General features: G+C 40.2%; 1 protein-coding gene across 3 annotated transcripts in view; it reads left to right on the top strand.

Moving 5' to 3' along the window:
- The window catches only part of MIDEAS (mitotic deacetylase associated SANT domain protein), a 75954-nt gene that overhangs the window by 46516 nt on the left and 11775 nt on the right, over positions 1-17663 (top strand). For all 3 annotated transcript variants that reach the window (XM_087921762.1, XM_026709351.2, XM_087921761.1), the window contains exons 2-8: positions 779-2483; positions 6987-7298; positions 8548-8893; positions 9309-9375; positions 11621-11763; positions 13654-13757; positions 17202-17277. In XM_087921762.1, the coding sequence (XP_087777888.1) occupies positions 972-2483; positions 6987-7298; positions 8548-8893; positions 9309-9375; positions 11621-11763; positions 13654-13757; positions 17202-17277 (2560 nt within the window). In that variant the 5' untranslated portion in view covers positions 779-971. The remainder of the gene's footprint in view (positions 1-778; positions 2484-6986; positions 7299-8547; positions 8894-9308; positions 9376-11620; positions 11764-13653; positions 13758-17201; positions 17278-17663) is intronic.

Genomic DNA, 17663 nt, shown 5'->3' with positions numbered 1-17663 from the left:
GCAGGACCATGAACTAGAAGCCAAACAGCAAGATCACAACTCACCAGCTCAAATCCCCCAGCAACTAAGACTAACCTGAGCACAACCAAGCCCCCACCTGAACAGAACACGCTCCAACCAATCAGAACACGGCTAACCCCCAACCAATCAGAACACAGCCAAACCCCTACCAATGAGAACACACCCCACCCAATCAGACAACACAGCCAAGCCCCCACCCAATCAAGTCCCACCCCACTGGCAGTTAAAAGGAGGAAGCAGCTGCAATCTCACATTACTCTGAGAAGCACAGAGCCGGAGACAGAAGCCTGAAGATGATGAATGAGACTTCATCGAAACGTTGCCTAGATACTTCAAATCTTACGCGGAGAAACCCAACAACCAAAGATCCATATATATATATATATTTATATACACATATATACACGCGCACACACACACACACATACATACATATGCCATTCAACTTTGTTTGGGTATTTTCCCACGTCATTGTAGTTGTGCTTTTAAAGTTGTAGCAGCGTTTGGCAGAATCTCATCTGCCATCATCAGGCTTCTGTATAGGCTCACTATACAGAAGCCTGATGATGGCAGATGAGATTCTGCCGAAACGTTGCTACAACTTTAAAAGCACAACTACAATGACGTGGGAAAATACCCAAACAAAGCTGAATGCCATACATGTAAGTACTCGCGAAAACTTAAGAAATATATAAAGCTGAATATCTCCAATCGCTCCTGCCATTTTGGCTATTAACAGTGCTCATTTCTGTTTCAGGGAGTAAAACCTTTGGACCTTGGCATCGTTTTAAACTACAAATTGCGACCCACCACCCCTTCCAACTCTGCATAGATTAGCTGATGCAAGAGGAGGAGAGGGCCTTTTGTAGGCTTCCTACGTTCTACCTCCCGTTCTGCTCCTGTCTTGGCGATGGGTTGGTTGCTGATCTGACTTTAAGCGTCGCCGAATCATGAGTCTTCAGGCTCAGCCCAAGACTTCAAACAAAAGAGCTGGAAAGCGGGTTGCCTTTTTTAGTGAGCAAGATGCTCTCCTGAAAGAAGCTCAGCAACAGCAGCAGCAGCAGCAGCAACAGCAGTTAAAAGAAGGACCGTATTACGGCCACGGAGGGAATGTCCCTCCCACCCAGTCCATGGAGCTGACCAAGGCTGGGGTTTTCAGCAGCGTCCCCAGCAATGCTGCATTGCTGAATTCAATATATCAGGACAGAGGAGAGGTGAGGATGACCCCCCAGCAACTGGCTGCTGTCAAGTGGCAGAGTTCCCTAATAGGAAACCGGTTGCCTGAGCGAAGTGAGGCCAATTGGCAGCCGCAGCCTGGAGGGTGGAACCATGGCATAGTTTATGGTGGCAACCAGAAAGGAGGGCATCCTAACGCCAGCATCCCGGATTACTATGGCCACCCAGATGCCCTGAAAAGAAACCGGGAGAAAGGGGGAGTGGTATCACAGCTGGACTTGTATGGGGATGCTGTCCAGCAGATGCTATCCCAAAAGGCCCAGTTGGAACAGCAAGCATTGGCCAGGCAGCAGGCCCAGATGAGCTCTTTCCAGCAAATGCAGCAGCAGCAGCAGCAACAACAAAATCAAAGCCTCTCTTTGCAACCTTTTCAGCTGGCTTTTGGTCAGCAGGGACAGAAGCAGGGTCTTCCCGAGTTATTGCATGTTCTTCAGCAGGCTCCCGCATCTTCCAGCCCAGCTTTTACTGCCCAGCAGAAACAACAAGCTCTTCCACAGTTGCAGCTGTTCGAAAACTATTATTCCCAGCAGCAGCAGCAGCACCATCACCACCACCAACAACAGGCAGGAGTGCAGACTTTTGGCCTTCAGCCATCAACTTCTGTGCCCCAGTCACATTTGGGAGCACCCTCCCAGCCTGTTCAGCATCATATGGTTCCCCATCAGTTCCACCCGGTTTCTGAGAGGAACCAGGAGTTGCTGAAGGCTCTGACCGAGCAGAATCCCCAGGCGGTTCTACCACAGGCACAGATCAATCTCCCGAGGAGATCGCGCAGGCTCTCCAAGGAAGGGGTCCCACCAGCACCTTCTGGAGAAGGAACGCTGGTCTCCAAGGCCGCTGAGGAGTACCCCGGGAACATCGTGCCAACCCACCCTTGGCAATCGCAGCAACACCCGGAAGTCCAGTTCCAACCTCCGTCTGAAATGTTCAGTCACAAAGAAAGTTATTCGCAACTAAGTAGGGCAGAACTAGAGCATGGGGATATGCCATCAGGGAGTCAACCCAGCCACCCTGATATGGAGATGATGGGCATGTATGAGAATGCCCAAGAAGCAGGAAAACAGGTGGCTGCCGCTGATGGCATTGGTCCGAGAACAAACGACTTTGGTGCAGTTAGAGGAGGAGTCATCCAGAGCACCCGCAGGAGACGGCGTATTTCTCAAGAGGCCAACCTCTTAACTCTGGCTCAGAAAGCTGTGGAGTTGGCTTCTCTTCAGAATGTCAGGGTAAGTGATATCTCTTGACTTGTTCTGGAACTGTTACTCTTCTTCATTTCCTGAAGTGTTAGAAGTAGCTGGCAGCCACCTTATTTGTTTTCTTCAGAGTTGTGTGTCTTCACAACCTTTTGTTTCATTCTCAGTGGTTTGTTATTTGTTTTCCTCACGTACCGTATTTCTGGCAATTGAAGCAGAAGAGAAAATACATGAACATACTCAAATCGACAAGGATAGTTGGTGTATCCCAGTGGTTTTCATACTTGGCATCATTAAGATGTGTGGGCTTTTCAACTCTCAGAATTCTTGGAGTTGACAGCCACACATCTTAAAGGTGCCAAGTTTGAAAAACTATCCTTTTCTGCAGAATAGAAATGGACAGTCAAATCAAGAATGGCTGCCTGAGAGAAGCATCTTTCTGTTCTCTTTCTCAAATCAGTTGCACCATTTATATTTATAAATAGAAGGAAAGCACATTTGGAAGGAAAGTAGAAATGAAAATCTACAATCCAGCTACTGGATTTAGTCTGAGCACTTCTCAGTCAGGCGACAGCAAATTGACTTGGCTAATCAGTGGTCCATAATTTCCACCATGCTAAGAATCTTGGCATATTAGTCCACAGATGAATAAGGGACTTTGAGGTCCAGAGTCATTAAATAAGAAAGGGCCACAAGCCAAGAAGTCCAGCTGCCTACTTGTTCCCAACAATAAGTTGGTCAACAGTAGAAAGCAAGACACTTCTACAGATCATTGGTTCTACCACTGAACTATTTTTATCATAAGGATTTTTCTTAATACTCAGATGGAATCTACTTTCCTATAACCAAGGCCTCTGTCCTCCAAATTCCTTTTGAATAACTCCTGCAAAAACAACTATCTCCAAAATCTTGCAATTCTCTTCAAGTAACAGATTGATGTGATAGTTAGACAAAGCACATAAGTTCTAGTGCCTAAATGGCATAGTTACCTAGTCTTTCTTCTCGCCCCTCTCTAAACCTGCATTGATTCTGCCCAAGTCTAGCATACTTTTGTCTCCCTGTATCTTTTGAGCTTTAACTCTTTTTTTAATACCTACCTACAATAGCACTACAACTGTACAGTAACTATCTACACAGCCACTTACAATAGTGCCATACCCAATGGCATTATTGTAGGTGGCTTTGTTATTGCTTTTCCTCTTTGCCATGGGACAAAAGATTTGTGTTTTTCATCTAAAAAGAGAAAAATATATTATTTAACCAGTGCACTGAATTAGCCAGTGTACTGTGCATTTTTTAAAAAAAGAATAGCTATTGACTTTTTCTGTTTCTTTAATATCCAGAGAGCAAAGAATGAGAGGAGAGAGAAAAATCTTAGGAAGTACATATAAACTTGTATATTAATTGAAGAAGGTTTTTTTTAGATAGGCAGGCAGAATAGAATAGAATAGAATAGAATAGAATAGAATAGAATAGAATAGAATATATAACATAACATAACATAACATAACATAACATAACATAACATAATATATAACATAATATAACATAATATATAACAACATAACATAACATAACATAACATAACATAACATAACATAACATAACATAACATAACATAACATAACATATTATACAGGCAGTCCCTGTGTATAAATATTAGCATGTAAATCCATTTTCTTAGCAGTAGGAATAATGGGAAATTAAGCGGTTGCATGTTTTCCAAATTTCTAACTATTTGTGACTTCTGTTAATTCAATGTAGAAATAAATTACCATTATATATTCAGCAATCTCCCAATCTTGGGGTCTTAAATTTTTATGATAATAAAAACACAGAATATCTATTTATATTCTCCCCAGTGAGAGCCAATTTAGCTTTATGGTTAAGTAAGTACCAGGCTAGAAACAGGACAATAAGTTCCAGCCAGGTGGATGAGCTTGGGCCAGTCACTGTTTCTCTGTCTAAGCGATGGCAAACCATTTCTGAAAAATCTTGCCAAGAAAACTTGCAGGGACGAGTCCAGGCAGTTGTCAGGAGTCACTGCTAACTCAAAGCCCCTTACCATCCCCCCAGATCTCTCTTATACTTAGAAATCTTGGGCTCTCTGTTTAGTTGTAGCCAGAGTACTAATTGCATTCCCTATTCCTGTCTCATTTTTTTTGGTGTATTTTAAGCAAATTGCTTGATGAAACATTGAAACTTTACACAATATTTTGCCATATTGAGGTAGCCACAAAGCTTCTTCTTTTTTTTTTTAATAATAATGTCTTTCTGATCTTTTTTTGTATTTTTCTAGTGTCTACTTTACTCCGATATCCCATCGTTTTTAATTTGTTCAGTTGCCTGAAAAACTGCTTAACATTAAAATTACAATTGGGGAACAAGCCCCAAACAGTTTGAAGAAGATGTTTAGTTGAGTTTTCTCAGGAATACGAGATAACATATTTTTCATTTTAGTTGAAATTTGAAAGGCTTCTAAATCTCCTTTTTGTGCACTCACTTTTTAAAGTTTAAATTGTTTGGCTATGGATAGTACCACATGCCAATATTCCATTGATTTCAGAAGTACGACCCCTTTAAAAGTACATTAGTACTTTTGGCTGAAATAGTAGGTCTTTGGAACCATGATAACTGAATTTCTCTTGCCTACTGCTCAAATATTTGTTATGCATTTTCTTTAATAGAACACAACCTTTCAGATAGCTGCCATATTTATGATTATGTTTCATCTTGTCTCTAGCACGATCTATGCACATAGGATATATGCCTAGTAAACAAAGAAAAAAGCACACAACTCGGGCTGTGTATAATATATAACTAATTTGTGATGCTCCTTTTGGGGTTGATTGCTTATACCGTACTAATCATTCCCAAAATACCTTGGCCATGCTAATAGGAAATTATGAGAGTCTTATTTCAGAAATATTGCAATACAGCAAATTGGGAAGGATGGCATAAACAAGTATAGAAGATCTCATTTGATGTTTAGATGCAATCAGAGGAATACCTGGGTATACCATTGTGTGTAACATCAGTGCATTACATAATAGTATATCCTACTCTTTGATCTGCATTGCATATAAATAATTCCAGTCTAGTGTTCCAGACGTTTCTACACGTTCACCCACTTATGCCTAAAAAGATACGATTTTTGTTTCCATGGTGAAATTATTTCTTTCCTAGCAGACTAATTTCAGAGTAATATTTCTCCTGCATGCCTAGATTCACTCAACAAAGGTTGTTGGAAGTTTCTGGCCATCTCCTTTTGTTGGGGGAATAAAAGGATAAAGTGCTTGCGTAAGCTCGAGGCTTGCAGTTGCTTGGGTGCATACTTGTAAAATGGATTACTTTGTTTGATAAATTAAGCCCAGTTTTAGGATAATTTCAAACTAGATGCTGAAGAAGAAAGCATTTTATTTTAGGCACGTTGGGTAGAAGGGTGCAACATTTTGGAAGCTGCATTGAAAATGATTCATAATGTAGTCAGAGCCAGGTCAAAGCATGGGTCAACCTGTGTGTCGATGTGTTTCGTTACAACCAAAGAGGTGCTTATGCATTTGTCTTCATATGAAAAGCACCAGATATTACCCATTATGTACTACTGACAATTGCCTGTGCCATTCTTCACTAAAATGATACAATCTAAAAGAATATTCCCAGAATACTCAAAGAGATAAAGATATCTGGAGAACATCTAGGGAAGGAGAGTCTGAATGCACACCTAAGCTTTTATGCCTTCCAGAGTGCCATCTACTGCCAGCAGCTCTATGAGAAATATTCCACAAGGGGAAAACAGGAAAGTAGATCATTTTGGAAAGTCCAGCCAGGTTTCCCCTCTTCATGAAAAAGCTGTCTCTCACTAACGAACTTTTAAGAAAATGGCTCTTAATTATTTACAGGATTCAAATAGCCACCTTTTCCATTGCAGAAGTGGAAAACAAAACAAAATATGAATTAATTGTTAATTGATTTGGTTCGTCTGCAGTTTGATATTTTAGTATGGTTTGTTGGGATTTTACTTGATAATTTTGTAAGCTGTTTTAAAAAGGTTATCAACCCATGGTATATAAACAAGAAAAAGTATAAGTGGTAAGACCTAATGGGCTGAAGGAAGAGGATTGAGTGCCTGTGTATTTTTTATTATGAATGGTTGCATTCAACTTTTTATCTTTGCAATTTTTAACTCTATGTTTCTGAACAGTAATTTCTTTTTGACTTATTTCTGTTGTTTGAAGGCTAGTTGTCCCCATCTCTAGCTCTTGTCCACATTGACAAGATGTGATTTGTTTTGGGCTTAGCTTGATATGTTTGTAGGGCACAGTTTATTACATAACTATAAGTGAAGAACAATTGCTTTTTCTAGCAAATCATGCTTAAAACAAACCATGGTTTTGCTACACTGTGAGATGTTATCTATTGAAAGGAAGGCCGATTTACTTCCCTTACTCACTGGAAGGAGACAGTATCAGTTTTCAGTGTGTCATTTTCAAAGACCAAAATACCTTAATGTGCACATGTTTTCTTTGATTTCAGGAACCTGAAATGTCAGAAGAAAAAAACAAGAGTGAGGCAACGGCTGCTGCACCGAGGAGTGTTGTAGAATTTGTCAGCTCTTCCCCAGCGCAAAAGAGAGCCCGAGAGGATAACAGCCATGTGCCTCTCATTATTCCTGTGTCTGTGCCAGTGAAGAAGCTGGATGCTCAAGATACCGCCAGGGAAAAGGGCGAGGATGGGAAGCAGCAGCGGTTCCTGGTTAACGATCATGGGATTGCAGAGAGCAAGCCTTCTGTGATTGTCACCCGGAGGAGGTCTAATCGTAATTTGAACATGGACTCATCGGCTCAGGTAGATTTGAGGGCTGTATAGATCCTCTGAGCTAGAGATGTTAATCTTCTGCATACATTTTCCTTTATGTTAACAGTCAGCCTTCCCAAGGCAATCCTCTCTTAGTCTTAGGAAACAGGATGAGTGTTTTAACAGTGAAGTCATTGACTAAGGAGGTTGGTGGGTTGCCCTTCAATGAATGTGTATAGATAGTAACAGAACCTCTGGCTGTCATAGACAGTTTGCTTTGGTTTCATGTGGGACACAAAAGGTTGGGCTTACTGGCCTAAATTCTTTCTAGCTCTATATTTCTATGAACAAGGAGTCTTCTAGCTGTTGGTTGAGGCAACTTACTCGGAGGGTCTCAGGTTGTAGACAATTATTTTGACCTGGTTCAGAAATTGCAATAGATTTTTATTGCTGTGAAGTATTTAATATCAAAGCTGGGTTGACTTAGTGATTGATTTGTTCCTCCAGTTCTTTCCTCGAGGGGATAAAGGGAAACTAGGAAGGACTAAGGGGTGTTCTCTTTGAGGACCGAAGCTGTATGTATTGGATGGTTTGCAGTGAAATAATACGTGGATTAGGTAACAGTTTCCCCTGTCCAGTCATTTCTGACTCTAGGAGACAGTGTTCCTCTCTGATTCTTAGCCGAGGCAGCGAGCGTTGTCCAAATACGCTTCCATGGTCGTGTGGCCAGCATAACTATAAGCCGAAGCACACAGAATGCTGTTATCTTCCCACCGAAGTGGTACCTATTTATCTACTTGCATTTGCATGCTTTTGGACTGCTTAAGTGGGCAGGAGCTGGGGCAAGAATGGAAGCTTATCCTATTGCACAGCGCTCAGGTCTCAAACCCAGGCTGCCAGCTTTCCAGTCGACAAGCCCAGCCTCTTTAACCGCTGAGTCATCATCTCCCCCAGTTCTGATAGAAATAGCAAACAAAATGCTAGTATATTTTGTCTGAGGCGCTGCTTGGTTTACATCTCCCAGTCCCTGAACAGTTCTTTCACACCTCACAGTACCTGCCCAACAGTGGCTTATTTTTATTATTATTATATTATTTATTTTTATCCCGCCTTTACTAAGCAGGGCAGAGGAAAGAGCAAATCACCTCCCTGTCCCTTTGCAGCCCTTAATGAATTGAAGAGATTTATATGAACAGAGGAACATGAGGGACAGTTCATTGTTTCAGAGATGCAGGGAAGACATAACATATTTTCCTCTATGAGAGACAAAACGTATTTCTTTTTATATATGTTTATATAGCACGAAGGCACTGCTCCAAAAGAAGTGGAGGGTTTTGCACGGAAGCCAAAGCAACGACCAAGACCAGAGCCTCTTTTCATACCCCCCAAACCTGGCACCTTCATTGCTCCACCAGTCTATTCCAATATCACGCCGTACCAGAGCCACCTGCGTTCACCTGTCCGTCTGGCTGATCACCCTTCTGATAGGAACTTTGAGCTGCCTCCTTATACTCCCCCACCCATTCTCAGCCCAGTACGAGAGGGCTCAGGACTATATTTCCATGCTTTCCTTTCTGCTACTGGTAGTAGTACAGTTCCACCTCCAATGACTCCAAAAGCTGCACACAGGACCCTACTCAGATCTAGTAAGTTTCTGGACAACTTTCTTGGTGGGTTGGGATGGGTGGATCTCCAGGAATAGATAATAGCTGACAGTTGTAGATATTACTCATAAATTGGAAAGTTTGTTCAGGCTAAAGTATCTTGGCTTCTGCTTAGCTAGGCTCTCATTATGGCATTCTCCGGTTACATTACAATTCCCAGGATGATTTGCTGGGAATTCTGGGCATTGCCAATGAATCTGGAGGGTGCCAGGTTGGAGAAGATGTGTTTATACTGTGGTAATTATGTGCAGTCTATAATCAAAACTTGACCTCGATAAATAATGGCTTTAAGTTGCTATATTGTCATGTATTGAGATGACAGTTTTAAATTTAACTTAGTACATCAGTCTTTTAGATCGATTGGATTATATATTGAATTAAATGATTTTTTTTGTAGACAGTACAGAAGCCACCCCTCCTGTCCTCTCAGTAATGGGAGAGTGCACTCCTGTCAGCATTGAACCGTAAGTATTCAATTGAAAAAGTATAGAGACCCATTATTCACTGACAGAGTTGTCTTCTTAGCCATATGAGAGGTCTTTTTTCCTAACTTAATTTGTTGAGAACGTTAACTTCTGTTAGCCCAGGAAGGAAGGAAGATGTTAGTCTTCCCAGTTCAGTTGAAAAGCTGAAGTAGAAAGGAAGGATGTGAACTGAGGTAAGAGATGTAGAGGCCTCAAGAGGCTGCTTAATTGCAACTTTTCAAAAGTTTCAGGCAATGTGACCTATATTGAGGATACAGTATGTCAGCTGGAGAATCACCTACTCCCTACTCATAATGTAAATAAGTGTATTTGTATATATGTGTGCACATGAGGATTGTACGGCAAGAATGAGACTTCCTGGTACTGTACCATCCTACCCAGGGCAATCTGATCCTTAAACCAAAAATGGTTCTTCCTTCACTATTGTATCTTGAGACAGGCTTTATTAAAGACCTTCATTTGTGAAACTATTAAGTTGGACTACCAGACATCTTTCATCAGTATGGAGAAGTAGGCAAAATAAAAACCACTGTTTCCTGCTAGTTCATAACACCATTTCAATGTAGAGACAGTTCCAAATATATGGGGGTAAGTCCCAGAGGTGCTTTTTCAAAAAGCAACTGGACTTTGTTTTTCCTTGAAGACATTTCACTTCTCATCCAAGAATGTTCTTCAGTTCTGAGGTCATGGGACAACCATGACCTGGATGACTGAGGATCTCCATAGACAAGTGGGTAAGAATTGCCATCTTGCAGATTTTATTTTAAAAAAGACATTTTATTTGGTGTTCCAATTAAGCATATAATCATATACCTGTTAAAATCTCTTGCCTTTGATCTGATGGAAAGGGCTTTGAGTAGAGGGAATGACTGAGCCCAGTATTTTTTTCTCTTCTGATTTCCTACAGAAATGGATAAGCGATTGAGCAAGAATGTAGAATGAATGAAGGGGCTTTATTAGGAACATCGGCATGACAGGGTGAGAATAGGGAGTGACACAAGATGTCATGATACAAATCCCACAACGTACATTATTTCTATCTGAAGTTGCGATGTGTGTTCATGTTGTCATTTTGACATAATTGCACTTTGTTGCAGGAGGCTATGATTAAGAGCCTTACTTCTGAACCAACAACCGTATCTGTAGATAGAAACTGTACTTGTACACAGCTGATCGTTCTTAGTGTCTTGAAAGAGAAATCCAACCTCTTTCATGGCTTAAAAGCAGAGGTCTCCAAACTTGGCAACTTTTAAGACTTGGGGACTTCAACTCCCAGAACTCCCTATGCTGGCTGGAGAAATCTGGGAGTTGAAGTCCACAAGTCTAAAAGTTGCCAAGTTTGGGGATCCCTGCTTAAAAGAATCACTTTTATATGCAAACCCCCCCCTGAATAATTCCAGGATAATGTTGTTAATATATGTAACTAAGCCAAGTTTCCAGACTAATAGTTGTATCCACTTCTTCAAAATAGCCTAGGAACTCAACATGCATTATGTTTATTTGTGATATCATTTAGCCACACATGTTTGTAGATGGCAGATTGCAGTCCTGCTACAAATGCAGTTTGAAGTCTATATATCATAAGCACACACACTTATACATTCATTTTTATGTCTGTTGAGGAAATTGTTTAAATGTGTATGTGTTACTTGTTTCTTTTGTTCTAGCAAGGGGGTTGGTCTCTTGTTTTTACTCTGAAATAGATTATGGTGATACCAAGTCCACTGAATAAATGGAACAGTTTAGCAATGATTTAAGCTTCAGGCGCTGGAGTTGAAGTTAAGTCTGATATGAAGATTTAACAAGCAGTCCTGTCTTGGACTAATTTTTCCATAATTATCACTTAGCATTTTAATAACATATTTAGCAATTATCACATAGCAGATGAGTTGTATAGAATGGTAAAAGCATATGCGAAGCAATTAGCTATATTTGGGTCTTCTTATATGTAAGTAAACAGATTACAGCTGTTTTCTTTATTGAAAGCTTCTGATTTTTTCCTCTATTTTTAAAACATTTCTCCTAATTAGCATATGTTGGCTTGCTAAGGGTATAAAAGAAGACTCTTTTATTTTGAGGCAGTTGTGAAATGGTTGAAGTAGATCTGGGAACAGGATTATTATATCTATTTCACATCACGGTCACCCGTGAAACTGTCCTTTGTTTCAGATAAGCAGGTTGTGCTTTGGTGTATCACTTTGTTGATGTTCATTTATTGTTCAAGGCGGATCAATGTGGGGTCTCGGTTTCAAGCAGAAATCCCGCTGCTTCGAGATCGATCTCTGGCAGCCTCCGATGTGGCCAAGGAGCAGTTGGTGTGGCAGCCATGGGAGGAACTGGAAAATAATCCAGCAATCCAGGAGAATGGTAAAAAAAATATATGTATATCTGAATGGCCATGAAAACCAGGGGGAAAGTGATAGAACTTCTAAAAGTCACTGGACAGTCAACCAAGTTGATGACCTTTGATTCAGTGCAGAGTAGTCCTCGATTTACGACCACACCTGAGTCCAAAATTAAAGGTTGTTAGGTGAGAAATTTGTTAAGCGAGTTTTGCTCCATTTTATGACTTTTCTTGCCATGTTTGTTAAGTAAATCACTGCAGTTGTTAAATTAATAACACAGTTGTTAAGTGAATCTGGTTTCCCCATTGATTTTGCTCGTCAGAAGCTCGCAAAAGGCAATTACATGATTCCTGGACACTGCAACCGTCATAAATGTGAGTCAGTTGTCAAGCATCTGAATGACCATGAGGATACTACAACCGTTGTAATTGTGAAAAAATGGACAAGTCACTTTTTTTCAGTGATGTTGTAATTTTGAACAGTCACTAATTGAACAGTTGCAAGCGGAGAACTACCTGTTAAAGCTTGCATGAGAGCAAGGAACTCTAAATGAAAAATCTTTGTGAAAGTGGGAAACTTGAGAGGAATTGTAATAATTGAAAATTATTATTCTTCATTATTTCGTCCCACCTTTTAAAAAAAATTAAATTTATCAGAAGCACACAAAGTTACCGATCTGATCAGAGTTTTTTAAACTTGGGATCTTCCACTGACAGCTTCTCTTCCTGGAGCTCACGTCCCTCCTTAAAATCTGCTCCAGTGTGGAAAGTACAGAGAAGATTCTAGATGATTTTTGTATTAAAATTGTGAACTTGTGATTATGGTTTTGATGATTCGATGGTATGGATTTTAGAAATAAAGGGTCTTATAATGTAACTTTAGGTTAAAATATACCTGCTGTGAAGACTATTGGAAGCCACTTTCTTTTCTATTTTTCTTGCACTTTTATTCTTTTCTTGCTCTTTTTGCTTTCTCTTTGCATTCATTTTCTCTTTTTTTTCTTACATTGTATTTGTGTTTGTTTTTATTCTCTCTTTAAAAAGCTTTAGTAAAAATTAGACTAGGCATGGGCAGAATGTTAAATGAGAAAAAAATCATGCGGTGACAGATGCTGTCCCAAAATAGACAAGTAAAATATTAGCTAAGTCATAAAGGAACATTAGTACTTAATTTAACATAATGTGATTGGCTTGCTTAAAGAGGGGCTTCCCCCCAAAAGGCCATGCTTTATATTTTTGCACCCTCTTTTCCTTGGCTGTCCCATATAATGCACGCATCTTATCTTAAGTAGTACTTATCTCCTGTATCTAAAGCAAAATTGAAGCTAATTGGATATTTTCTTCTTTATTTCCAATGCTTATCCAGAAAATGACCTGGAGGCATTTTTTTTCTCATAAAACAGAAGTATTCTTCTGTCCCTGAATGGAATGGGATGGATATGACAATATCATTGTAAAAAGCAGGACATCAAGTTTAATCCCTGTTATTGGGAAACATGAAAGTGGAAGTTAACCATTTTGATCCTCTATGGCAGGGGTCTCCAACTTTGGCAACTTTAAAACTTGTGGACTTCAACTCCCAGAGTTCCTCAGCCAGCTTTGGGAGTTGAAGTCCACAAGTCTTAAAGTTGCCAAGGTTGGAGACCCCTGCTTTATGGAACATTGGTATCCATCAACCCAAGCCAGCATGGCCAGTGGGCAGAAGTGATGTAGAAACTAGGATGCAACCACAATGTGAATACAGTAAGTTCCCAGTTAAGGATTGGAGGGAACCATTAATCACAAAAATCATAGGAAGCTTGTCTGTGTGCATCAGCCAAATTGTACATATATTTGCTGGTTTTCTTCTTAAATGGATGTTATTTCATCTATCTGTTTCATAACACTGTGGAACTTTCTTTTAACTATAACAGTGGACAACCTAGTAACAGCTGCATGTTCAAGCATATTTCCCGGAGGTGGTACCAATCAAGAGCTGGCATTTCACTGCTTACATGAAGCGAAAGGAGACATTGTGGTAAGACTCCAGCAACCTCTGATTGGACTGGAAAGTTTGCTGATAAATATAAAGTTCTGGTGTCTAGCAAGGAATTAACAGTATTACATAGCCCAGCTAATGGCTTTGTAAAATTTCATAAGCAATTTTACTATCCTGTTGTTAATACATTCATGTTAATGCATTTTCATCCAAGAAGCTTCTTCAGTTTGAAGACTTCAGCTCTATAAACATTTGCTCTTGGTAGGTCAGTCTTCCCAACCTGTTGCTCTCTAGAAATACTAGAAAACAGGTTGGGGAAAGTTGCCTTAAGTTTATACTGCAGGGGATATTAACAAAGCTACACTTTGCTTGACACTTTTTTTTAATAAATGATAATTGATTGGGTTTACTTAACTTGCGGAATCATAAACTATGTTTTACTAAGTGCAGTGACTGGATTCATAGTATAAGCAGACCTGGATAAATGACATTACGGCTTAGCTGTCTTACTCATCCCATGCTAGATTAGCAGATCCTTACATTCAGAATGTCCCCTGTCCACTACTGCTACATCCATTATAGGACTGGAAATCCTTTTACCCTGAGGAGCTGCAGTCAGTCAGCATAGACAAAATTCATGTTATCTGTTAGTTTCTAAGGTCTAGCTGTCTAATACTGGCATGGGATTGGTGTCATCTTGGAGAAACTGAATTATGAATTCTGTTTGTGTAATACAACTCTTTAACTAGAAATAATTCAGCATATGTAGCTTTTGATAATATTCTCAGAGAGAAAAACAGATGTTGGAAATATCTGTGGCTGCAGTGTGCTTGATTCTGTTGATTTCCTGGAAGTCCTAGAATAATTTTGGCATTTATTTATGTCCTTGCTGTGAAATACTGTTTACTTGGGCCATGATTAAACATGGGCGTTAGCCGACTCTGCAAAGAATGATGATTTAAGGCCTCTTCAGAGTTCTTGGTTTTCTTTTTTTAATTGTTATTGTTAGGCACATTAGCAGGCACCATTATCAAATGAGGTATATAGTTTAGGAATAGATATTGAATTCTTTTTTATATACAGGATTAAACTAAACCTCAATGGGAACACAAGGGAATAAATGAAATCCTGTACACATCCTGCATTTGGTTGTCATTGTAAGGCATAGCTTTTTGGGGGGACATCATTATATTTAGCAATCCTTACTTCACCCCAAAAGTTACCAAGGAGATTACAGGTGGTAATGACAATGTTTTCATCAGCTGTTCAAATTTGTAATGGTGCTGAATGAGGGGCCCAAATCCTCATAGTTGCGATTGTCGCAACATCCCCTGATCGTTTGATTGCAATCGGATTGCTAAGTGCATGGTTCACAGTTATAACATTGCAGTGAGCCACGATCACGTGATGCCAGTTTCCAAATCAAGGAAGTTGGAAGTGACGGTCACACGAAACCCTCACATAATGGCTGTATGCTCCTCATGGAACATGAGCAGCCGGGACCATCAGAACAGCTGTCACTAAGCAATGAATTGTTGTGGTGTGCTTTTGACTATGTCAGTTAGCAATGGTTCCATTTGCCATTGTAACTCAAAGACTACCTGTAAAATCATTCAGTTCTTGAGTTTAACCACAACTGAGCCCATTATTCTAACCGGCTGGAGCAGTTTTATTGTGGGTAATTTTAGTTCTTGCTGGATTAATAAGTTAGTTGTTTTTTTTAAAAAAAAACATAATTTAAACCTAGTTGTTTCAAAAAAGCATAATGGTAAATTTAGTTCAGGTGGTCCTTGACTTATGACTACAATTGAGACCAAAATTTCTGTTGCTAACAAGAGGATTGTTAAATGACTTGTACCCAATTTTGCTACTTTTTTTGCCACGGTTTTAAGTGAATCCCTTCAGTTGTTAAGTGACACCCATACGTAGTTGTTGATTGAATCTGGCTTCTCCTGTTGTGGTTCGCCGGCAGCCGTTGCAGCCAGTAGCGGAGTCAGACAGTGGAGAAGAAAGGGGACCAGTTGGGGAGTCTGGAGAGGACTCAGACAAGGGTCCTGCGTCCAGTGCAGGGATGGGGCCAGGACCATCTGGGAGTGGGGTGCTGCCTTCGGAGCCTTTGGAGTTTGGCATGAGGCAGAGGACCCAGGGGAGCCTGTTCTCAGTGCACATGTGCGCAGAGCTGCTAGAAGGCGTGAGCAGCTGAAACAAAAGGGGCGACTCGGGAGTAAAGCTGGGAGGTGATTGCCCCTCCCATAAGGGATAAAAGTCAGACCTAAATGATGAAACCTTTGCAGGAAGCAAAGTAGTTCGATCTGTTCCGAGTCATCCTTGAAGCTCCTGTGTACTTTGGTTGGGTTTTTTGTTTTTTTGTTTTGTACTTTGGTTGGTTTCTTTTAGAGTTAATTGGTTACTTCTGTTTTGGGCAGCATTCCACAGAACTGAAAGGTGTGCGCTTAAGATTAGTTCCGGCTGGGAATGGAAACAATTCCCAACATTGCAATAAAATAGGTTTTGCTTTAAAAACAAGCTTGTGATTAATTACGGTTTATGAAGCCTGGGTCAGAACATCCCCCGTTGATTTCACTTGTGGGAAGATGACTGAGAAGATTGCAAATAGTAACCCCATGACAGTGGGACGCTACAACTGTTGTAAATATGAGCTGGTTGCCAGGCACCCACATTTTGATGGCGTGATCATCGGATTGCTGCGATGGTCGTAAGTGTGATGATTGATCATAAGGGGATTTTTTTTCCAGTGCTGTAATGTTGAATGGTTGCTGAATGAGTTGTTGTTAAGTTGAAGGCTATTTGTAAATCAACAGTGGACAGCAATAGCAGTTGAAGAAAAGGGAAACAGTTATGCCCAGGAGGCTTAGTCTGTTCCTCTTCCATGAAACCATGATATGTTGCCCAGATGTCTTGATCATTTTATATCTGGGAGGATTATGAATGAAAATTTGAATGGGAACCATTCATGGCCAAAAGGCTTTCAGTGGCTTATGCAAGTTTGTAAAGCAGCAGCTTTCTGAACTTTGGCCCATTAAAAAGCCCTGATACATTTATTAGCCTTTAATGTACTGTGATTCCTTGTTCCTGTTAAACAGGCTGGGGCTGTGTCACTTACTTATTTCAAAGGCTAGTTGCAAGGTTAAACGAGCCAATGGTATTCACTCTGAATCTTACTAACCAGGTGGGCCCTAAACCCTAAATATACACAGCAATTAAGCAGCAATGATCTAAGACAGGGGTCTCCAACCGTGGCAACTTTAAGCCTGGAGGACTTCAACTCCCATAATTCCTTTCAACTCCCATAATTCCTTTCAACTCCCAGAATTCCAAAGCTGGCTGGGGAATTCTGGGAGTTGAAGTCCTCCAGGCTTAAAGTTACCAAGGTTGGAGATCCCCGATCTCAGATGTTTAGCAAATAGCGACCTTGCTAAGGTTTTATTATTTGAGCTGAAACTGGTTTTGTTTTCCCTTCAGGCTGCTTTGACCAAAATGCTGCTGAAGAAATCGGTGCATTCTCCGAGCCACCCGCTGGTAGATTACCACTATACTGGTATGTAATAGCTGTAGTTTCTTTTCTCCTTCCCAATTTTAGGCACAAGAAAGTTTTAGAAACACCACCTTGATAAATTGGAGAAATACTCTTTTACATGCAGGAGATAATTTCTTCATCTTAGGATGCTGCTATTCTCCAATTTAAGCTATGGCTGGCTTTAGTGCAATTTGCTTTTAGAAATAAAGTTGGAAAAACATTTTGTGGTGTTGTGTGCGTGCGTAGGGTTGGGAAAAAGATGAATCAGGCTATTAATAAATAGCAATTTTATTTTTAAAGAATCTTAAGTATAATTGAAATAAATTTGTGCATAAAAGTTGTCCCCAAACTGTTGCCTCTGAAATAGACTCCCAGAATTAATAGTCACATGACTAGAAATTCTGTAA

This window comes from Pseudonaja textilis, chromosome 1 (assembly GCF_049901715.1).
Source record: "Pseudonaja textilis isolate UNSWEBS1 chromosome 1, rPseTex1.2, whole genome shotgun sequence".
In the NCBI taxonomy this organism is placed as follows: domain Eukaryota; kingdom Metazoa; phylum Chordata; class Lepidosauria; order Squamata; family Elapidae; genus Pseudonaja; species Pseudonaja textilis.
The sequence above is the reverse complement of the archived record's forward strand: the minus strand, read 5'-3'. Positions and strand labels throughout refer to the sequence as shown.